The 21,932-nt window shown below is 49.6% G+C and overlaps 6 protein-coding genes across 6 annotated transcripts, besides 32 other annotated features; all 6 read left to right on the forward strand.

The window, feature by feature from the left end:
- Positions 1 to 21,932: part of a sequence feature (heterozygous, Esmeraldo-like haplotype) that runs on past both edges of the window.
- Positions 12 to 5,495, forward strand: Tc00.1047053511217.90 (hypothetical protein, conserved; the record flags this gene model as incomplete). Its single annotated transcript, XM_813236.1, has 1 exon — positions 12 to 5,495. The coding sequence occupies one exon, from the start codon at positions 12 to 14 to the stop codon at positions 5,493 to 5,495; it is 5,484 nt and encodes a 1,827-aa protein (XP_818329.1).
- Positions 85 to 132: a microsatellite.
- Positions 1,850 to 1,887: a microsatellite.
- Positions 5,137 to 5,164: a microsatellite.
- Positions 5,283 to 5,313: a microsatellite.
- Positions 5,542 to 5,568: a microsatellite.
- Positions 5,652 to 5,701: a microsatellite.
- Positions 5,884 to 5,911: a microsatellite.
- Positions 5,941 to 5,969: a sequence feature (AT_rich).
- Positions 6,127 to 6,147: a microsatellite.
- Positions 6,181 to 6,209: a microsatellite.
- Positions 6,269 to 6,316: a microsatellite.
- On the forward strand, positions 6,408 to 10,100 carry Tc00.1047053511217.100 (hypothetical protein, conserved; the record flags this gene model as incomplete). Its single annotated transcript, XM_813237.1, has 1 exon — positions 6,408 to 10,100. The coding sequence occupies one exon, from the start codon at positions 6,408 to 6,410 to the stop codon at positions 10,098 to 10,100; it is 3,693 nt and encodes a 1,230-aa protein (XP_818330.1).
- Positions 6,442 to 6,512: a microsatellite.
- Positions 9,635 to 9,666: a microsatellite.
- Positions 10,163 to 10,221: a sequence feature (A-rich).
- Positions 10,308 to 10,361: a sequence feature (CT-rich).
- Positions 10,433 to 10,457: a microsatellite.
- Positions 10,629 to 10,661: a sequence feature (AT_rich).
- Positions 10,785 to 10,804: a microsatellite.
- Positions 10,852 to 10,874: a microsatellite.
- On the forward strand, positions 11,086 to 14,160 carry Tc00.1047053511217.110 (hypothetical protein, conserved; the record flags this gene model as incomplete). The annotated part of the gene is made up of 1 exon (XM_813238.1): positions 11,086 to 14,160. The coding sequence occupies one exon, from the start codon at positions 11,086 to 11,088 to the stop codon at positions 14,158 to 14,160; it is 3,075 nt and encodes a 1,024-aa protein (XP_818331.1).
- Positions 14,235 to 14,271: a sequence feature (T-rich).
- Positions 14,353 to 14,424: a sequence feature (A-rich).
- Positions 14,470 to 14,497: a sequence feature (AT_rich).
- Positions 14,551 to 14,612: a sequence feature (GA-rich).
- Positions 14,684 to 14,746: a sequence feature (T-rich).
- Positions 14,756 to 14,785: a microsatellite.
- Positions 14,866 to 14,894: a microsatellite.
- Positions 14,948 to 15,925, forward strand: Tc00.1047053511217.120 (cyclophilin, putative; the record flags this gene model as incomplete). The annotated part of the gene is made up of 1 exon (XM_813239.1): positions 14,948 to 15,925. The coding sequence occupies one exon, from the start codon at positions 14,948 to 14,950 to the stop codon at positions 15,923 to 15,925; it is 978 nt and encodes a 325-aa protein (XP_818332.1).
- Positions 15,826 to 15,859: a microsatellite.
- Positions 16,088 to 16,116: a microsatellite.
- Tc00.1047053511217.130 (hypothetical protein, conserved) lies at positions 16,403 to 19,561 on the forward strand (the record flags this gene model as incomplete). The annotated part of the gene is made up of 1 exon (XM_813240.1): positions 16,403 to 19,561. The coding sequence occupies one exon, from the start codon at positions 16,403 to 16,405 to the stop codon at positions 19,559 to 19,561; it is 3,159 nt and encodes a 1,052-aa protein (XP_818333.1).
- Positions 19,640 to 19,680: a microsatellite.
- Positions 20,204 to 20,227: a sequence feature (AT_rich).
- Tc00.1047053511217.140 (coatomer delta subunit, putative) lies at positions 20,239 to 21,858 on the forward strand (the record flags this gene model as incomplete). The annotated part of the gene is made up of 1 exon (XM_813241.1): positions 20,239 to 21,858. One exon carries the CDS (start codon positions 20,239 to 20,241, stop codon positions 21,856 to 21,858), a length of 1,620 nt encoding a protein of 539 aa, XP_818334.1.
- Positions 21,927 to 21,932: part of a microsatellite that runs on past the window's edge.

Here is a 21,932-nt window from a genome sequence, read left to right on the forward strand (position 1 = left end):
CCAGTGGATGCATGTATGCTCATGTTGTGTCGTGGACTTTATTTCTGCATGTATTCTTCTTTTTTCTTTCTCTCTCTCGCACCCTTTTTTTTTTTTTTTTTTTTTTTGTTTGTTTGTTTTTTCCTTTCCTTTGCGTGTATTTAGAAGAAGAGATGCTGCGCCGTCTTGTTAGTAGTCATGGCTGTAGCAATGGTGGTGGTACTAACGGCGGCCGATGTGTCCGCCCCGTCAAGGAGGAGCCGCCTGTTTTTTCCTCCCTTGTGTTACAGAGGCGTTTCTCTTTCAAGTACGCCACGAAGTTGCAACATGATGAAATGCGGCAGCCGTTTTATATCCATGAAAAGAGGCATGGCATTTTTAGTAACGAAAAAAATATCAGGAAGTCAAGACGTGGTTTACCTTTTATCACCCCACTTTACACACGCCATATGAACCTGTGGGAAACCGACACGGACGCATCGAAAAATCGTTTCTTTCGCGGATACGTCTTTGGTCAGCGGGAACTGCATCAACTTCTCGGTCGTCCACACGGGTTTGAGGCGAACAACACGGACGGCAGCAATGATATCTCTGCCTATGAAATGACCACCGACCAGCGATATAAAGGCATACCGCGTCCGGCGATAACAAACCTGCACTATGAGCCGGAGTGGAACTACACACTCTATCGTGCCGGGACACACGGGTCGCAGCTCTCGAATCCCCGAAGCCCGCTGACGGCAGAGGTTCTCGGCGATGAGTTGATGAAAATACGCGACATTAAAAGCTTTGATCACTGTAAGGCGTGGTTTGATCGCCTACAGTACCTCATTAAGCTTCACTACGACGCGGTAGGGGACATTGGAGAATTTAAGTCCCGCCATACGCAACATGTTCACGAGTTTTTTGTGGCCTTTCATGATGCCTTAAGCAGCTTTGACTTTGGCGATTCGTACTTGTTTGAGCAGTTTCATGCCGCGCGTCCGAGCGAGTTGACAGACCTCTTTGGCATCTTTCTTGAGATGGAGGCAAACTATGTGCACGAGGACTACTGCCCACGCTGTAGTCTACCGTACAGCACAACACGTTACTGTGGTGAGGGCGACGCGAACACGCCATTCCGGAAACACCGTGGACGGTGGGCACCGCATCAACGATGGGGACGTGAATGGTACGCCGTTGTGGCACGCCGTGCGGAGGCACTGTGGTACCGCGCAACAGAAGACCCATACTTTGGCACACCCCAACACACTCAACGTCAAGCAGAGGCCTTGTTGCGTGTCTACGTACAGACGAAGCAACGAGGGAAAGCAATTGACTTTATGAACGCGTTACGAGGGAGCAAAGAGTTCTTGCTGGGATCCATATGCATCACACCCGAAATGCAGGAGTCGTATGACCGTCTGCTTGATACGACGCCCCATCCACATCTCCTTACAAATGGCTTCACGTTGGAAAGTAACGCGGCGAAGTACACAGGGGAAGTGCAGAAGGTGCCTTTTTCACCATTGCAGTTTCGTATTGACATGGAGATGAACAAGTACAGACGACAACAAAAGGAGGAAGGGGCGGTGCGTGTGCCGCCCGCCATGTGGCGAATTGACACCTCCGCAATCGTTCCGTACAAGGTGGATCCAAAGACAAAGCGCGTCATCAATTGGCGCGAGGTGAAGGAAGGCATTGAAAAGTCTTTTTTATCGACAGGACTTCCAAAGGAAGCGTACACAGGTAGCGAGTGGCGGGAGATGCTGCATCTGAAGTCCATCATTGCAGGCCGCGCAGCCAAGGCGGCAGAACTAGAACGAAGGCTCCATACAGACAAGGTCAAACTGCTGGAAGTTTCATCTAAAAGTAAAATCGCCTCGGAGACTAATACTAGTACTGGTAGTAGCAATAGTAGTAGTATTATATTTCCAGATAAGGACGGTTATCATGTCTTTGACACGAGTGTGGCGTCACTGCGACCTTTTGGGGTCAGTCAGTCAGGTGCTGTGTTTCAGTCTGTCACGCATACATATCCCTCGCCTCATGCTGTGCTGTACAATGACCCAGTGCATGGTAAACAATTTATTCTTGATACAACAAATGAGTCGTGTCACCTCTTTGGTGGGTTTGAACATGGTGATCGTCTTCTGATTCGTGCAAGGAAGATTGATAAGAATGATAACAATCCGAACAGCGTACTGGCGGTAAAAGGAAATGAGTTTGAGGTTATTGTGGTGGGAGTAAATAAAGAGGGCAGTGACTCGGAGTGGCAACTTTGTGCGATGCATGTTGATCCCGCACTACAACGGGAATATGGACTTGTTTTTCTTGGCACGGATTGTGTCGACATCCATGAGCGGTGGGCGTCTGTGCGTTACGCCGCCGCCGCGCCACATGTGAAGGGACGTGTGACACTGTTGGAGGAACGGCGTACCGCACGTGAAGAGTCTCTTGGACAAATTGTCGGTGTTCGTGACGGTGTCTTATTTGTACAGTGGCGCTTACTTCGAGGTGGTGGTAGTGAAATGGACCGCAGCGTCGCCGAGCCCATTGGGACGGTAGAGCAGGTACGGAATGCGTACCAAATCACCGAGCAGGGCGTGGAGGAGTTAATGCATCCTCCCTCGTGGCGTACACCGTTTCGTAACGACTTTGCGGAAGAAAGACTGGAGGAACTCAGGCAGGCGCCTTTTAAACGGGAGAATTGGGTGTCCCTCATCCAGGGACGCTACACACCGAAGCTTAAACGATTTGGATACACGCAGCACACCACGATGGATGACTTTGAGACGAAGGAGTACAAAGATCGCCTGCTCTCAAAGCAGTTTTTTCATAACCCACAGGCCTTTGAAGTCATCCCAGACCGTCGCGATCGTGCCGTGACGTTCGGTGGAAAATGGGAGTATCAACGCACACATGGCCTCCCCACGGTAGATCGTAATGAGTTAGAGAATGGTTGGAGCGAGGTGGAAGCGGTGACGGATGCGGAAATGCATGTGATTGAGCAGGCACTGCGAGATATCAGCGGACGAAGGCCAGGGAACTTTATTAAGTCGCCCACGAAGAAAAACACGTTGCAATTAAACGAGAGTTGGTGGGAGCCTCTGGAGTTTGGGTGGGAGCAGCACAACAAGGAGCAGAAGGCGTTGGTTGACCCGACAGAGCAGCGTCTTATCGATAGTGCGAGCCTCCCATTTGGAGGGAAAATCCCACCTTTTGGGACGACAATTGGTATTGGGGAACGCATACGTGAAATCGCGGAGGATTACGCGAAGGGGTTTGGATTGGGGCCACATGGACACTCCCCCTCACATGACACCTGTCAATACAACACACTCAATGCTGAGGAAGATCGGGTGCGAGAATTGGGCTACAAGGATGCACTTGTCCGTCTGTTTGACGAGAAGATGGCGGACAAAGATGTGCATCAATGGGCCGTGGAACAGTGTGCCGATGGGGAGGCAGATGTGCGACAGCTGCTGCTCTCGCTGCATGAGTGGCGTGAACGAGGACGGCCGCCCTCCCTAATGTTGTTGCAGGTGCTTTCGAAATATCTTGAGCAGGAGATTGCGGCGTTCAACGAGGGAGTTCCGTCCTCCGTGCCCAAACTATCGCTGCAGACCGTAGATGGCACATTGTCACCATCTGGCAACAGCGGAGAGCGCAGTGGGACTATTTGGGCGGATGTGGAGCCCACAGCGTATGCGTTGCAGTACGCGAGCCAAGCCAACCACAGCAGCCTTGATGAGCCGTTTATTCTCCAATTGCTGAAAAGTGCCCAACTGGGGGGTCGCAACGCACAGTTCACCGATCCTTTCTACAATGCATACTTGGAGAATTCTGTTGTGAGCGAATTTCAGCTGGGCCTTGCGGCGCTGGCCGGCAAAGGTGTCTCACCGAGCCTTCTTGCACAGAAGATCAGTCAACTCCACCGTGGCTCAGTGCGGTTGAGCGGAAACGTCATTCCCTTTGTCAAGAGCCGAGAGCTGGCGCACCTGCTAGAGCGCATGGGACTCTCGTCAGAGAACATCGCCGTTGTCACTCGTGGCCTTGCCAACTGCCCGGAACAGGAATCTGTTGGGGATGACTTTGCTGTACCTGTTTCGGTTATTTTATCGTGGGGCGGCCCAGGCTCAGGCTCTTCCACGAACGCAGCTGACCGCAAGGGCAATGCGACACAGTCGCGTAATGAGCTGCAGCGAAAAGGTTCTGCCGCACTCTCGAGTGCTATTCGACAACTTGGACAAAAGCGTTCGAGTTCCAAAAACTGGCAAAATGAAGACAAAATGATGGTGCATGTCATTGAAGAACTTGCGCTGCGTGATGATGGTCTTGTGATGGACATTCAATATATCGTGCGGGAAAATAGGCGTAATCCTGTTTTGCGGCATGAGTTTTTTGCAGCACTTCTTCCTGTCTTTGCTGGCAAACATGAAAAGGTGGCTCAGCTTTATGACGAATATTGTGAGGGGAAATATGTGCCAAATATCACATTGGCAATAGAGGCGTTCATAGCATTTCTTTGTAACGTCACCAAACATGCAGATGTGTACCCTGGATCCTCCTACTTTGATGTTGACACAACGAATGGACCAAACGCAGGGCAGTACATTTCGCTTAAACTTCTTGACCCGCTTGACGGTCCATTTATCTTTGATAACATCAAGGCAGAGCACATTGAAACGGTGGAGCGATTTAAGCAGCATGGTATTCAGGTGGGGCCAGTGCGGGCCCCGGCCACTGGTTTTATTGCCGCGAACTCCAAGTCGTTGAGTTACTTTACCCGTCGTCCTGAAGAAGTTGTCTACGTGTCGACGGACGCGGATCAGGGTCTTCGCCGCTCTTTGGAGAGATCCGCGCACTATAAAACCATTGCCGCCAGTCCAGCCATGCAATTTTTGCTTCACACGCAGAACGGTGCTGGTCTTGTGGCAACGTTTAACCGTTTCTTTTATCGCACAATGCCGATGCTTAGTTTTTACCAGAGAATACTGAAGCACTACTCAGACAACGTGCAGCCACTCCGGCAGAAGGCGCAGAATAGTGTGCGTGGGTTGGCACGTGTGTTGGAGAACGAACGCTCCGCTGCCATGGAAGAGTTCAGACGCAACAGTGAGCGGTACTGGCGGAATGTCCTCGAGGGCCGCAGCGTCGAGCAGGCGATGGGCGGAAGTGGCGGTAGTGGTGGTGGTGGTGGTGGCACGACACCCCCTGTTTCATCCTCACCCTCGCAATCGTCACAGGAGGCGATGGCCGCTGATGTCGCCAGGGCCATCGGCAGTGGCAGAACGGGCGACCAGAAGGGAGGCGCTGCCAGACAGCAGCAACAGCAGCAGCAGCGAACAGCAGGGGATGATGGTGGTGTCCGCACGACGTTTGCCTCGCGAAAAGGCGGTTCACGCAGCATGACGGATCTGTTGTCTAAGCTGAACAAACCAAAAGGGTCAAATACTTCGGGCACCGCGAAGGGCCCGACGAAGCGAGGCAACCCAAAGTCTCACACGGACGGGGGCCGTGGGGCAAAACCATAAGAGCGTATTTGTGTCTGTGTGAATGGATGAAATTGAAGAGAGGCGAATTATTATTATTATTATTATTAGTATTGGTATTTTCTTCTTTTTTAGGTGGTTTAGAGATGTTGCAAAATAAATTTTAAAAAGGTGGAAGAAACAGGAAGGATTGTGACGTTTTTTTTTTTTTTTTTTTGTTGTTGTTGTTTTATTTTGTTTTGTTTTTTCTCCCTCTTTCTTTGATGTTGACTAGTGCGGCGGCTCCGTATGTATCGAATGGGAACTATAGGGCATTGAGGGTTGGGGAAAGGACTGGCGGGTGAGTGGACGTGGTGATTGTTCGCATGTTTCTGTCATTAGTGTCTGGCTTCTCTTCCTCCCATTGACAGGCCTCTTGACATGCATTTTGTCTCTCCCCCTCTCTCTCTCTCTTTCTCCTGTGAAATGAAAGCCCCCCTTCCCGATGATTTTTTTTTTATTCTTATAATTTAAAATGCTCTCTTCTATGCACGTGCGGTGCGTGAAGAAAAAAAAAGAAAAGGCATTACTACCGGATCCTTCTTTTTTTCTTTCTTTTTCTTTGGGGGCAGGGGGCAGGGAAAAGAGACGAAGTCTCCACACAAAATTGTTTTATTTCTTTTCTATTTTTCTATTTATTTTATTTTATTTTATTCTTTTCTTCCAGAACACCATTGCCATTACCCCCATATATATATACATACACATATATATATACAGAATAGATCGGTAGATAGATTGGTCAATATCTCCCCCGAGATACCATTACAGGGGGGAAATAAAGAAACAAGAAAAAGGGAAAAAAATAAATAAATAAATAGGTAGGAGTGTGGGGTTTTTGTTTATAATAACACGAAGAACAAATATATAATAGTAATAATAACAGGGAGACCAGTTGGTGTACCGAATAAACATATGCCCACTTCGTTGGGTGATCTTATCAGCATTCGTGGTAGCAGTAGTGGTAGTAGTAATGGCAGCCGAAGCGGCAGTAAGCATGACAGTGGTGGTTGTAAGAGTGATGCTAAACGTGTTGACTGTTCTTGTATTCGCGAGAGGGACGTATTCTCACGACTGCAGGATCGCCCCTCAGTAGATGATCTCTGGCCTGGTGTGGAGAGTTATCTCGTACACGCGGCCCATACGATACGCACCGGGAGTGCCGAAATGATGGATCGTTTGAAAGATGTCAGGCATCGCATGAATTGGTACGCCGTGATTTACTCCGTCTGTAGCGGTCACCCGCAGAAGTCCAGCGAAGTTTACCACCGCCTGTCACTCTTTCTTCTGAATGACTTGGAGGTCAATGTGCTTCGGCAGTTTCTCCGAAGAAATGCCCCCTGTGGATCGCCGCCGTCGTCGAGTCTGTGTCTGCAGTTCGTGCAGCAGTACAAACTCTTCATGGCATTCCGCCGCGTTGTTCTCTCCTGCTTCAGCTACTTGGATCAGTACTTTACGGCGAAGTTCCGCCTGGACCCGGTGACGGCACTCTGCGTAAAGTTGTTTTATGTCGTGGTGTATGAGCCCATGAAGGAGGCATTGATAGCGGAGGTGCTGGAGCTGGCAGATGCAGCGAGGACGGCGTACCTCAACGAAAAGGCGGTGTCATCGGCTTGTAGCGACGTCCAGCAGACCCTCCTGTCCATTGTGGAAATTTTGTCCACCGTGAAGGCCTTTTCAGCCCCGTATGATGCAAACATGCAGAGTGCACTTACCCACCAAAAGAAGGATACTTCAAACTCTTGCAACTACAAGCGAGGTGTAGGGGAGGGAAGAAACATGCTTGCTGCCTTCGCTGCCAAAGTAGTGCGCATGCAGAGCCCGTCCACAGCGCCGAACCGTGACCCGCCTCGTACTATGGGTGAATCCCCACGGTCCCCTTTAAATAAGAGTCACAACAGTGATCACAGCCGAGTGGAACAGCAGACCGGCAGTGAGGGCCACAGCATTAGCAGCAGCCCGTTAGCAAAAGACTGGGATGCGATGGCGTACAGATCGCTCGATGGTATCCGAATGCTGCGTGAGAGGCTTGAAAGACGTTCATTTGGTGATTTGATGGCGGCTCATGTGATGAGGAGCAGCAGTAGGAACAAGAGTTCTCACCACCAACACAACAATGGCGCCGGTATTGGTATTACTAGTGGTGGTTGCGAAGGGAGTGCAAAGTGTTCCGTGGACTCTGCGGGAGTCGTCATCGTCGAAATTACGCAGCCGTTGCATTTTCTCATCTTTGCGGAATTTGGTCTGCGTTATGTGCAGGCCGCCGAGACGTATTACCGAAACCGGCGGGAGATGCAATTCAGCACTCCAGAGGGATGGATGGACTATATACCGTGGGTCCAAGGTTGTCTTGCTATTGAGCGATCATTGATGCGGGATGTAAATGCGCCACTCTTACTCAGTGCTTTGCGGGAGCGCATTCAGCACGTCCTTTTGGTGGAAGTTCATCGGTCAATTATTCTCGCAAAAGAAGTTGGATTTCGTGCCCAGCTGGAAGCGTGGGATAGCAAAACCGAGCAAGGCGCTGGGGACATGTGGAAGGATGGTTCCTCATCCTCCTCCTCTGTTCCCCCTATGGGGGCGGCGATGTCGGGAACTTGCAGTGACGTTGACGCTGTCACCTCGCCTGCTGCGTTCTTCTCAGCGCAGTCGACAAACCCGTGGGAGCAGCTCTCTCGGGAGGAGCTTGGAGACCGCATAAAAGAGTTTGTTGCAACCTTTGTCAGCACGCAGGACGAGGCGTGTTGGACATTATTGGCCAGCGAGTTTGCCAGCAAAGTAGTCATGGACACTGCCGCACTTTTCTTTACTTACATGTCCCAGCTGGAGGCGTTGGCACCACAGCAACTCCAACAGGGGGAAAAGAAGCGGCCAGGAACCCAGCAGTCCGCATCGTCCCCGCCGGTACAACCGCGGAAGACTGTCATACCAATGAGAAGAAGGCGTTCGCTGAGAGGGGATGGCCTTTCGTCCGATAGGAATTTTTTGACGCAGCAAGACCTAGCGATGGCGCTCATTAAAGGCCTTGTAGATACGTCCGTACATTACAATAAACTTATCTGCGAGAAGTTTAATGAACACCCACCGATGCAGGTGGCAATGGGTGATGCGATGCGTGAGATATTAAACCCGGAACGGTGGGGGCAACTTGTAGTGGGGGGTGCAATGCATGGAGGCGTGGCTGCTGTTAACAGAGGGGAGTTGCCGAGTGTGCTGCTTAACCACGATGCCGCGAAGAAGACGGTGGCGGTACTGAATAGGTTGGCCACCATGCGTGGATCAAGGGAGATTTCCGTGCCGCAGTTTCTTGCCATGTACTGTGACCAATTCTGTAGGCGGGAGATGGACGATGGCGTGACGGACCCCACGGACCACATTCTCTACCTCATCACCCTTGTGGACGACAAGGATGTATTCCTGGAGCACTATAAATTACTCTTGGCGCGTCGCCTGTTGTTTCTACCGTCCGCTCAACGAAACATGGATCGGGAGCATGTCATGATGCATAAGATGCATCATGCCCTTGGACGCACACTGACCTACGGTCTGGAAGCCATGCTGCGGGATCACGAAGTCACCGCAAGTATGAATGAAGAATTTTCCCGATCCGATGTTGCCCTCGCATTACCGACGAGGCTGCGGGTTCAAGTCCTCACTTCCGTGCACTGGCCTACCTATCGCGTTGTGCCCCTCACGCCATGCGACTCCCTCGCACTTGTCATGAAGACCTTTACAGATTACTACATTGGGGTGCATCCATCCCGTATGCTGCACTGGATTCACACGCTCGGAACCGCCACGCTTCACGCCGTATTTCCCAAAGGCGACAAAGAGGTGATTGCCAACAATCTACAAGCACATATACTCATTTTGATAAGCGATGCGTACAACATGGACCGGGGTGGTGCCGCATCGAGTGGAGCCAATGATAGCCACACGGCCATGGCAATTGGGCGTTCGTTGTCTGGGCGAGAGATTGCCACAGCGATGGGGATGGAGTTTTGCGACATTTACATGTATCTTGCCCCGCTCGTAAAGCATAAACTGTACAACCTTCTTGTACGTGTGGATCCGTCCGCCGTGGCCGGTACAGGCCAGACAACTCAGTCATCATCGCCGTTATCACCACCAAACGCACGTAATGCTGCTGCTGCTGCTGCTGCTGCTGCTGTTGATGATGATGCAGCAGCAGCAGCGGCTCCCAGCGGTACCGCGCCTGGGCAACTATTGCCAGAGGATCACTTCACACTGAATGTCGAGTACACGCACAAGTTGCGCAAGTTTGGGCTTCCGGTGGCTCGTCCCTCTCGCGGCGAGGGGTTCAAAGGGTCGGTTGTTAGCTCCACGCATGTAGAAAAGACAAAAGCGGCTCTCTCGGATGAAATTGAGGCATCCCGACGCATTCAGATGGATGCTGCCATTGTACGTATCATGAAAAGCCGCCGTTCCCTGCGGTACTATGAGCTTTTTGACTTGACGGTACAACAGCTTTCAAAACAGTTTGTCCCCCATCCACGCTCTGTGAAGATGCAAGTGGAGGATCTTGTCTGCCGTGGCTTCCTACGGCGAAGCGAGAAAGACACCTCTGTGTTTGAGTACATGGCGTGAGTGTTGTGTACACACACCACCTCTTGTGTAAGGAAGATGAAAAGCAAACAAACATTCAAACGAAAAGAAGAAGAAAAAGAACCAAAAAAAAAAAACAAAATTAAAGGAAAAAAAAAAAAAACAGGGTTATTTTATCTTTGCGATGAGGGAGGGTTTGAGTGGAATGTTAAAAAAGAAGTTAGAAAGATGTACGTGATCTTTTCCAACCTTTCATTTTTTTTTTTTTTTGCTTCTTCACTCTCTCTCTCCCTCTCTCCCTCTATATATATATATATGTGTGTGCATACGTGTTTTCTTAAATGGGTTGCATTAGGTCTATTGTTGTATTTCTATTTTTTTTTTTTTTTTTTTTTATTTCCCCCTTCTTTTAGTTGGATTGCTGCACGATGATGTGGGATCTTTGAGGTGCTAGAATGCGCCTACAAGAATTTTTGTCTTTGTTTTTCCGCTCCTCTCCCTCCTCTTTTTTAATGTTGTTACTGATCAGAAATTGATGTTCATATCTATCTACGCCTATGAGTCTACATCTATTTATATTTATATTTATATTTATATTTATATCCTGGCCAATCTACTCATTTAATTATCCCCCCCACACACACACACCCACCCCTTTTGTTGTTGTTGTTGTTTTCTTCTCCAACATGCACAGATGCATTTCCCAATTCACCATTGTTGCGGTCGTTATTATTATTATTATTATTCATAACTCTACCATTTGGGATTGTTTATATTGGAAGGAAAAACATGAAAAATAAAATAAAATAAAATAAAGGGGGAAACCAGGAGAATTGAATGAGGAAGAAATGCAATATTGTACACCATGTATGACAACTTCTTCTCTTTTGCACCTACTCATTCTTTTTTTTTTTTTCTTTTTTTGTGGGGGGGGATGTGGTTGCTCGGATGTTTATATTCTAAAACCACTCGCCCCCTTCATGTGTGCAGTTATTGCCGAGAGGGTGTTGCGTGAAAAGGTGGACACATGCGGGGGATACGTGTGCTGGCGGGCACGGACCGCCTGCTTTGGATGGCACGACGTTGCCTTATAAGAGGCAGTAATACGGCACTCAACTTCCACTTTTCGTCCTCTTGCAACAGCGGCTCTGAAATGCGGGAGGCGATTGCACCAGAGATGGTGACAATTGAGATCCTTCCCGCCGCAGAGGAACACGGCAGCCACACAGCTGCTGGTGTTGGTGACAGCCACAGCGATAGGGATGGCAACATGGACTACCATCGTTGTGAGGTTGACATGAGTAGCCGTGCCGACGGGAGTAGCACGCGATCTACCGGTGATGAGCTGCGCCAGAAGCACTACTGGGATGTCACAAGCATCGATAACTTCGCCAAGAGTCGTGTACTCAACTACGTCCGCCGCACGGGGAATCGATCTGCGGATGTCTTTGAGGTGAGTGCGGAGCAGATGCTGGGAAGGACGGTGTACCGCGCCCGGTGCAAATTAGTCCTCCCATCACCGCACCACTTCTACGTGGCGGAGGGTGTCGGTGAGGACGAGAAGGATGCGGAACTGCTGGCAGCGATGCATGCAGAGCGGGTTTGTGATGCGTTGGGAGTGCCGCTCTTCCGACTGCCATCTATGCAGCAGAAACACGCGGAGAATGCACGGCGTCAGGGCCGTTACGCGCCAATGCCCGGTGATCCAATCAAACCAGAGAACACCATCGCCCCACCACCGCTGCGTATGCTGACAGCACTCCCCGATTGTGGTGGTGCCTCCTCTACAGACGTCGTGGATGGGGCATCCGTGTTCTCCACCACCATCACAGAGGCAGAAATCATCGGTGACACAACTTCAATAGGCAAAGACAGTCGTTGTGTACCAAATCCGTTAATGGAACACGTATCATCGTTGACTCCTACTATTGACCCTGTTGCTGCCACGAAGGCAACTCCTGCAATTCAGACTACGGATTTAGAAGGAGATACATTAGACGTTAGTGGAGAGCCGCCGTACCACTCTACAGTGCACTACCCGTGGCTTTCCCCCAATACATCGAGCAACCAAGGTGGAGGTGCAACGGCAGTAGGAGGAGGAGGAACGGCAATTTCCAACACGGTCACTTTTGATCCAACGGAAGGTGGCATATGGCAAATGGTGAATGCGAACTCCACACGTTGTTCCCCTTCACAGGATGCATTGTTACTTCCCTGCGTGTACGAGACGGCGGCCTACGAGCGGTTGAAGGATCACTTTCTACATCAAGGAATGGCGCTGAAGGACCGCATCACGATCTCTCACGTGGCCGTCCCTGGTCACTCCGTCAGAATGTACGTGGCGGAAATTCATCTTTTTGATGCCATTGTGGCTCGTGGAAAGGCACAAACAAAAGAGTGTGCGGAACACATGGCTGCGATGCATGCAGAATTGTTGTTGGACGCCCTTGCGCGCCCGTTGTTCCCGCAAGACAATGCGCGGCAGGCGAGACACGCGATGGCCGTTGAGAGGTTTGGTCGTTGGGCACCGAACCCACTCACCGGTGACACGCGGCACCCACGGCCGCACGACCCGCTGCCGCTGCCTCTGAAACAACAGGTGGGTGGCGACGAGGTCTGGCTCGACCCGCAGATGCTGCGGCGCTACACTTATCAGCGGAGTGTCGGGGAACGTCTCATTGCAGCACACAATGACATTAACAACTACTGTGGTGATTATATCGAGTCCAATCCAGACCCGGCGCTCCTTGCGGAGTCGCGGAAAGCCCTGGAATCGTGGCAGCGCGAAGTTGCCCGCAATCCACATCCCGATCTGTTTGTTATCACACGTATGGGTGAGCAGTTCCGTGCCAGCACGCTATTGCCAGTGCCGAAAGTATTTGGTGTTCGTGGTGGAAACGCGGTTGGCAAGACGATGGAGCAGGCGATGGACTTGTGCGCCCTGCACGCGGTAGACACGTTGTGTGCACTTGGTATTCCGCTTTTTGCAAATCCCTCGAAACAGCAAGCGTTTCTGGAACAGCGACGACGCATGGGTCTTGTGACGATGGAGGACATGGCGAAGTTGTCTGCATGCAAAGGACTTGTCGCCATTCTGGCCCCATCTTTTTCCGAATTGGAGTCCAAGTCTCCGCCTACAGAAAAGGCGGCACGGCCCCCATATCTTCCTGGATACATGGTTGAAGGCAACCAGCCACGCCCCTTGCCACGCATTTGCGACACGTTGCAAATTTTGCAGCTCCGTATCCCCGAGGACTTTGATGTGTACGGCGAGAACCTGAGCGATGAGGCCGTCCTTGAAGCGGGAAACGAGGCAAAATTGTGTGTACAGAACTACCTACGGTACCATCTACCTAAGGACAGCAATGTAAATGCATCTATTTACATTACCGGATTTGCCAGGCAGGTGAGTGTACACAACATCGCGTACCTGCCACTTGTGTTACCCCAGAAGGATCGTAACGTCCCTGAAAACACGACAAGTACGAAGAAGAAAAAGAAAAAGAACAACAAAGCGACCGCTGATGTACCAGAAGGAACTGAGAAGACGAATAAAGCAGACAACGCGCCCCCCTCTTTGTCTCCTGTTGTTGCTTCCACGGCCAATGATGGGGATAATAATAATAATAATACTTCTGGGAGTAGTGATTATGTGGCGGTGGTCACGCAGTCGCAGGCTACTAAAGGGGAGGAAGGGGACACGGCAAAGAAGAATGCTGGGCGTTTACTTGCTATTGGTATATCCCTCAAGAAGAAGGATGCGGAGAGGATGTGTTATCTTCATGCTGTGGAAATACTCCGCAGCTTGGGTCAAGATGTACTTTCCACCTATCGTGCAGGACTTCCACGCCGCAAACAGTCGCCTACAACACCTCAGTCGTCCACCACGTCAACGCCATCCCAGGCAGAAGGTGGGACAAACACGAATGGTGGTGACAGTAGCATCGCAGCGAACAATGCACAGCCTGACAATATGAAGCCCGCAACACCATCGGCACCGAAGCCATATATGCATAAGCTCATGAAACAATTTATAACCAGTGGTCGGCATTACACGCCTCCAAAAAGACGTTTCCAGCCAGGCCCTAACTCGCCCTTTTGATTGGGTAGTAAGCGCGGGATCTCATCCCACTTTTGAATGCATGTGAAGAAACGCAACCTTTCGTGATTGCCTTGTTTTTTTTCCCCCTTTTTTCTTTTTTTTTTCTTTTTTGATCCATTGAGTGGGTAGAACAAAGAGAGGGAAAAAGAGGAGGAACTGAGGGAAATGACTTTAGACAGTAGAGTGAAGACGAAAAAACGAAGGAAAAATAAAACAAAGAAGAAAACAGAGACAAAAGTTTGAAAGCACAAGAAAAAAAAAAAATTTGTATGAATGAATGAAGGAAGGAGAGAATGGTGGGTTGCGTCGTTTTTTTTTTTTTTTTTTTCTTATTATTGGGTGAAAGGGGACTATTTAAGTTGCATCCCTGTTGCATGACACATCTATCACAGAAGGACAAAGTGGAGAGAGAAAGAAAGAGAAAAAGAGGAGGAGGAGGAGGGGTGAGAGAATCATCTGCAGAAAGAGAAACAAAAAAAAAAAAAAAAAATACGGAAATGCATGGAATACATGAGAATTCACGTTTTGTTTTTGTTTTTATGTTTTTTTATGTTGGATTATATTTACTTTTTTTTTTTTTTTTTTTCCGCAATCGCTCTTTCCCTCCCTCCCTCCCTCCTTCTCTGTCGATGCTTCATGAACTGGAGGCATACTGCAAGGGGAGGTCTTGTTGTGTGAATAAAACAGCGTAAAGGGGACAATCGCTGTGTGTGTGTGTGTGTGTGTGTGTGTGTTGGAAAGAAAAGAAAGAAAAGGGCAATTGGAGATATACAGTCGTATTGAGCACATGAACCTTAAGGCAACCAGCCGCCTTGGATGCACACTCACACAAGGATCTCCTGCCTCCGGGACACGCTATGCTAGTCATTCACGTCCCATAGAACGCACGTCATGTTGGATGGAGCTCGCATGTTTTGGCGGCTTTCCAAAGGTTCCGTCTCTCTCAGGCTCGATGGTGCAGCAGCGCCAGGATCTTTTGGCGTCTACTAAAGGCGCCGGTGAACCTGAAATCATCCTTCGTATTGAGTTTGAATTATTTGATGATGAATCACCCAAAGCATGTGCGAATTTCCGTCATTTATGTGCGGGGCAGTCCACCAGTCGAAAAGGGCAGACGTACTGTTACCAAGGTCTCACGCCATGTTATCGTGGGACGTACTTTCATAAAATTATACCCGCGTTTTGCGTTCAGGGTGGGGACTTGACAATGCGTGTTAACAAAGGTGCGAATCACTTCTCCAGTTTTGGTTGGGGTTGGTTTAGTGACGAAAACAAACGACGGCGCCTGAATGAGGTGGGTCTTCTTCTTATGGCCAACAATGGACCCAACAGCAACGGCTCGCAGTTCTTCATCACCACCTCTGATTCGGAAGAAAAGGCACTCAATGGCCGGCATGTTTGCTTTGGTCGGGTGGTGCGTGGCCTCGATGAGTTCTTGAGGGAAGTGGCACCGTACGGTGAGATCAACGGCAACCCCTCGCGATTTGTAGTTGTCGTTGACTGCGGCGTGGGCCCACTGCCGGAGACACTGGGCATCACCACCAGCAACAGCTGGGCAGAGGAGCAAAAAAGACACAAGGCCGAGGGCGATAATGCCAATGAAGGAGTGGGGTTTGAAGATGGTGCGGCGACAGTTGCAGGTGCTGCAAACGCTGCCGCATCGGTAGAAGAAGAAGAAGAAAAAGGAAAAGAAAAGGAACTTGAAGAGACTACAACCGCCATGGAAGCCAACAAGCAACCACCGGCTATGAATGGCACAAGTTAAATTTCCAGGGTGAGCCTTAAGGAGAATTGTCAAGAGGCATGAATGTAAAGTTTATAACAAGATCGATGAAAATGGGAAATATGCCTGAAAGTAATGTATAGTAAGCATATTTATTTGCATTGTATCTTGTAATTAAATGTGCGATCAATCTAATTTCCCTTTTTATTGTTGTTGTTGTTGTTGTTGTTGTTTTTTCGTACTGTATTGAAGTGAAGGAAAAGAATTACATGTGATTTTGTCTGTCTGTCTGTCTGTGTGTGTGGGTGGGTGAGGACGGGGGGAAAAGGCCTTTGCATCAACATGTCCACTCCAATAAACACAGAGAGAAAGAGACACAGAGCTATATATTGACATGTGTATGTGCCTATTCTCTGGTTGTCAATAACACCTACAATTCTTCCTTCTGTGTGAATGCATTTACACTGGGTTTATGTTAGAAACTAGGCTTAGGAAGATATTTTAGTAAAAACTCGTAAAATGGACCTCTCGCTTAAACCAAGGTCCACCTGGGATGATCAAGGCTTGTGGTTTACGCTGGCTTTCAACGCCATCCTACTTGTAGTGCTTTCAGGCCTAAGTATTTTCTGTCTTACCGCACCGTTGCTTTGGCTGCGGCGTCTCTATCGCACCAACCACACCATAACTGTGAGTGTGGGGCCATCGGGATTTCCAGCTGCCACAACACCTCTGACACCCTCGTCCTCCTCCCCCTCTGCGTCTCCCACCCCTCCTCGACAGCGTGTGGGTCGTGTCCTGCCGTACCGATGCTCACTCTTCTCTCTCCCGAGTTTGCGCGACTGGCTGAGCATCGAGGAGGAGGTGGCAAACCTGGAGAGTGTCGTGCAGCCTTTGTCCACAACCGCTTCTCCTAAAGATGGCGAAGACGACACGAAGAGGCAAATTTCAGGGGAAATGGAGGTGTTAAAAGTCAACAAGAGGGAAAATACTGCAGTGGAGGACACGTTTTTAGTATCGGCAACGAAGGCCAAGGTGCCATTTGACCCCCAAGTGGCACTGTACCTTGCCTTCTTGAAGCTATTTGCGACCGTGTTTGTTTTGGGCGGAGTCTTCAATTTCTGGATCTGCGTTCTTTCTGGGACGGATAACTACCTGGAAAAATATATGGTAAGGCGTGACATTCACGGTTGTCAGTCTTTGGGGGGTAATGAGACGGCTTGTAACGACAGGGCGCCATTCTGTAAATATGTGGAGACGGATTGCGTTCCAGTCCGCCTTCGCGGTCTCTACGACCTCTCCGCGCAAAACATCTCACCCCACAGTTGGCGCCTTTGGCTTGTGGGGATTTTGGATCTTTTCTTTTCCGCCATATATGTTGTGGCAGTCTTATTTTTTCTATACCGCTTTGATGCATACATCAAATCTGTCATGCACTTGCAGATGGAAAATGCACTTGGACACCGTGTGGCGATTGTTCGGGGCTTAAGTGCCGACATGATGTCAGAAAAGAGATTTCATCAAGGATACCTTGTGGAAGAAGCCTACTTTCGGCCAAGAGGTGGAAAAGGTGGCCGAGTTCGGAATGGAGATTCAGGCAATGATAACAATGGTAACACGGAGGAAGATGAGTTGGATGTGTATTACCAGTACCATTGTACAGGTTTAAGTTGTCTCTTTTCGATTTGTGGTTTTGGTTACTACAAGACGACCCGTCGAGACGCCATCTTTACAAGGGATTGTAGTGTGCGGCAACTGCTTTTCCCTCGTAAGCCACCGGAGGGTATGTACGAGAGCATGGAGAGGACAGAGACTGCCATGAAGGAGTTACAGGAGGCCATAGCGGACCAAAAGGCATATTCAAAGAAGCAACGTGAAAGAATGCCCGTGGCGCGTGAGAGAGGGGAGGATGTTGAGGAAACACTCATGATGTGTGCTCCCTTTCCTTCCTGCTGCAGCAAAGTACCCAAGGTGGAGTATAGAAAAAAGGTTTTTATTGCCGAGGCTAAACGGTTGAATCAATTTATTGATGCAACCCCCGCTAGGGATGCAAAAGGGTCTGCCTTTATTATATTTTCAGATGCACTCGAGGCGTACGAGTTTGTGAACCTGTTCGAGTCGCGTCGTGGTGGTGTATCGGGGGCGCAAGCGACCATCGCCGGACCCCCGGATGGTATCATTCATTTCAACCTCACGACCGATCGGTACACGGGTTGGTTACGAACCGTCGTATTCTTTTTTGTGTATATCTTACTTCTCTTTTTTTGGGCTGTTCCTGTTGGATTTGTCAGCTCCATTGACAACCTTGTTTATATTCCCTATATTGGTAAATTCGTGCTTTGGATTTATATGAAAGTGCCAGAAACTCTTCGTGGTGCAGTTACTTCGTTTTTACCAGTTGTCATGCTGGAGCTTTTTAATTTAATACTTCCGTTTATGATTCGGTGCTTTGTCATTGCAATGGGGGTTGTAAACCGGGATTCGCTCCGTGGTGGTGAGTTGTTCCTGCAGTATCTCTTCATGGTACTCACCGGTGTCATATTTCAGGCGGCGCTGCAGGGCGGTCTGTCCCAACTGGCAGATGTACTTAAGGACCCTTCAGGTGAAGCGATTATTGGTTTCTTCCTTGCTATCGTTAGCCCAAACGGCGGTTACTGGTACGCCAAAGTTATCACAGCAGCCTGCATCTCCACGTGGTTGAATCTCGTTGATCCTCTACCGCTTATCCGGGCCTTTTTACGAAGAAAAGAAGTAAGCGTTCAGCGTGTCTACGACAAACTCTTCAAGCCATGTTCGTTTGACTGGCCGCAATTTTACAGTTTTGACCTTACGATACTCGCGATGGGGCTTCTCTTCCGCATGACGGTGCCACTTTTGGCCCTACTTGTCGGCATCTACTTTTTTGTGCGGTACATGACGCAAAGGTGTCGATTATATGATCGCTATCGCCCTCGCCTTCATCCGTTGCATGACTGCACGGTAGTCAGTGCCTCAGCCCAGGTGATGCGGGCGGCGAGTTGGTTATACTGCCTTGGTGGCATCGGCGGGGTGCTGGTTATGAGTCTACGCAAACATGTGGGGGGTGTTGTGCTCTGTTCCATATCGCTGGCGGTGGGCATTTTGCTCCTCGCGCAGGTCCACTCTGTCTCGCGCCGTTGGGTGAACTCCCTCGCCAATGCACGCCGGTTCCTCAAGCACAGGGCGGCACTCCAGACGCGTTATGGCGCAATGGCCAAAAGGACGGCGACACAAAACAGGACGCAAAGGACCGACAAGCCCTCCGCCCCGCCACAATCCACGAACGTTCTTTCGGAGGGATGTTCGATGGAGCAGCTTGCCACGGAACTTGTGTCGCAAACGTTTGAAACCGATGGTGATGTTGACAACAGGGCTGCAACGGACAGAAGCGGCAGCAGTACAGTTGACAATAATGGCGTTGTTGATGGCGACATAAACGCACGGGAAGGCGCAACGTCGTTTGGCGATCAAGTGCCTATTCCCGCAACCGACCTGCTGCCGCACAACCCGAATGTCATTTCCCGTTACCAACCGAAGCATCAGCGGCTGCTACATATTGACGCGGAGCAGGAGATTCAAGGAATGGAGAAGACTGTGTTTCATGTAGAGAGCTACTGGAACTCGTCCTTTGAGCTCATTGACGATGTTAGCATGCCCCTTTAAAAAAGGGGGGTTCAAAGGAATGAAATTTCTTCAATAGGCCAATGTGTAGCTTATGAGGAGAACAAAAAAGAAAAAGAATTTATTTATTTTTTTTTTTTCTTTTTTTTTTTTTTTTTTTTGAAAAATGAAAATTCAAGTGAGACAATATATATATATGTTGTGAAATGAGAGGTTGTGAAGAAGGAAAAAATGGGAGATGGTTCCCCTCCTTTATATTATGCATTATATATATATATAATGCGTTTTGGTCTTTGTTTTTTGTTTTTGTTTCTGGCTGTTTTTCTTATCTATATATATATAATATATGTATTCTTTAAATGTGTGTATACACTCTCCATGCGTATATTTATTTATATTTCTTCCCGGTTATTGTCTCCAATACGACATACTCTGCCTTCCTCCTTATGTCTTCTGTCATCAATGGGTGTCACGGGGGTAGTTAAAGGAAACATTTAGGAAGGATTCAAAGCCGTCAAGGTAGTCTCTTTGTGTGGTGGTGGGAAGGGGGGGGGAAAAACGGTAGAAACAGTAAAAGGGGCTAGAAGAAAAGGAGGCATACGAGAAAAATTACAGCAGTTGAATTGAACCAACAGGAGAAAAAAACAACAATAAAAAAGGAAATTAGATTGATCCATTTCCTCCTTTTTTTTTTTTTTAATTTATTTACGCCCCCACACATGCCTGTTATAGCTGCAGGTGTGGTAAACAGACAGGGGAATATTATTCTCTCGCGGAACTTCAATGAAGTCTCGCGGATTCGTATTGAAGGTCTTCTCTCTGCATTTCCACGCCTTTTGGAGTCGTCGGTCAACAAGCAGGTGACATACATCGATGCCGGCACAGTACGGTACGTGTACCAGCCGCTGGAAGAGCTCTTCCTCGTCCTTATCACGACGAAGAACAGCAACATCGTTGAGGATCTGGAAACCCTGCATCTCATGGGCCGTCTCATCCCAGAGTTTGTCGACACGGTCACTGAGGCAACACTGGAAGCAAAGGCGTTTCGTGTATTTTTTGCCTTTGATGAGGTTATTGTTGGAGGAAAGCGGGAGAACACAACGGTGGAGCAGATCCGAACGTACCTGGAAATGGACTCCCATGAGGAATTGATGGTACGGGAGGAGAAACGACTGCAGATGGAGCGGGCGAAGAAGGATGCGTCACGCAAAGCACATGAGATGCGAGAAAAGCGACGGAAGGGAATGAACCCGTACAGCGGCATCAGCTCGGAGGATCCGGGCTACGGCGGCTTCGGCAACACGAGCGCACCAGTGATAGTCAGTGGTGGTGGGGTTGATTCTGCCGTTTCGACCCATCAGTTTGAGGGCGTGTCGTCTGCCTTTACCACATCCTCAGCAGCGCCAGCACCAAAGCGTGCGGGTGGGTTAACGCTTGGCCGTGCAAAGAAGGCGGATATCACGTCGCGTGTGTTGAAGGAGGCGGGGCTGCCTTCGCCCGCCCCGGCCACCGCCGCTGGTGCTGCCTCGTCCCAACAGCCCTCATCGTTAACCGCAGGAGCAGGGGGAGGTGTGGAGTCGAAGAAGGGGATTCATGAGGGAACGGTGGAGGGTTTGCACATTTTGGTCGAGGAAAAGATTAGTGCGCATCTGAACCGTGACGGGGAGGGCGGTGCGGTGGATGTTCGCGGTGAATTATCCGTCCTTGTCTCCGACCCACAGTTGGCAACCGTGCGGCTTATGCTTTCGCCTATGAGCAGCAAGTTCTCCTTCCGTGCCCACACGAAGGTGAACAAGGAAATGTTTGCAGAAGACCATGTGCTCTCCATGCGTGAAAACAAGCCATTACCCGTGCAGCAAATGGTAACAATTTTGCGTTGGTGTCTCATCAATTCGGATAACGCTCGTCCGCCCATCACATTGTCGTGTTGGCCAAGCGCAGGGAGTATCACAGTCGAGTACGAATTGGACAGGGCCAATGATGCCATTGATGCCCTCCGCGACGTTCGTATCGCCTTCCCACTGCATGGTACCAGGGCTCAGGAGGTCACACCATCTGTGGGCACCTGGGACATCGTCAATGGCTGCGTCGTCTGGTCTATTCCGCTACTGGACGCCCAAAATCATCCAAATGGTAATGTGGAGATTGAACTCGCAGATGGAGGCGATGGTGCCGCTAGCGGAAATGAGGTGTTTTTCCCCGTGGATGTCAGCTTCACCTCATGCAGGACTGTCGCGAAGGTGCAGGTGGTTGAGGTGGTGCGGACTGAAACCGGGACACCAGTGCGGTTCAGTCAAGAGTCCCGCCTCGTCACGGAATCATATACAGTTCCTGCATAGAGGGAATAGGGATGGGCGTGTCATGAGTGTGTGTTCCCTGTTTGGGTGGAGAAATGAACACAATGGACAAGAAA

Source organism: Trypanosoma cruzi, genomic scaffold (genome assembly GCF_000209065.1).
Source record: "Trypanosoma cruzi strain CL Brener 1047053517073 genomic scaffold, whole genome shotgun sequence".
Lineage (NCBI taxonomy): Eukaryota > Euglenozoa > Kinetoplastea > Trypanosomatida > Trypanosomatidae > Trypanosoma > Trypanosoma cruzi.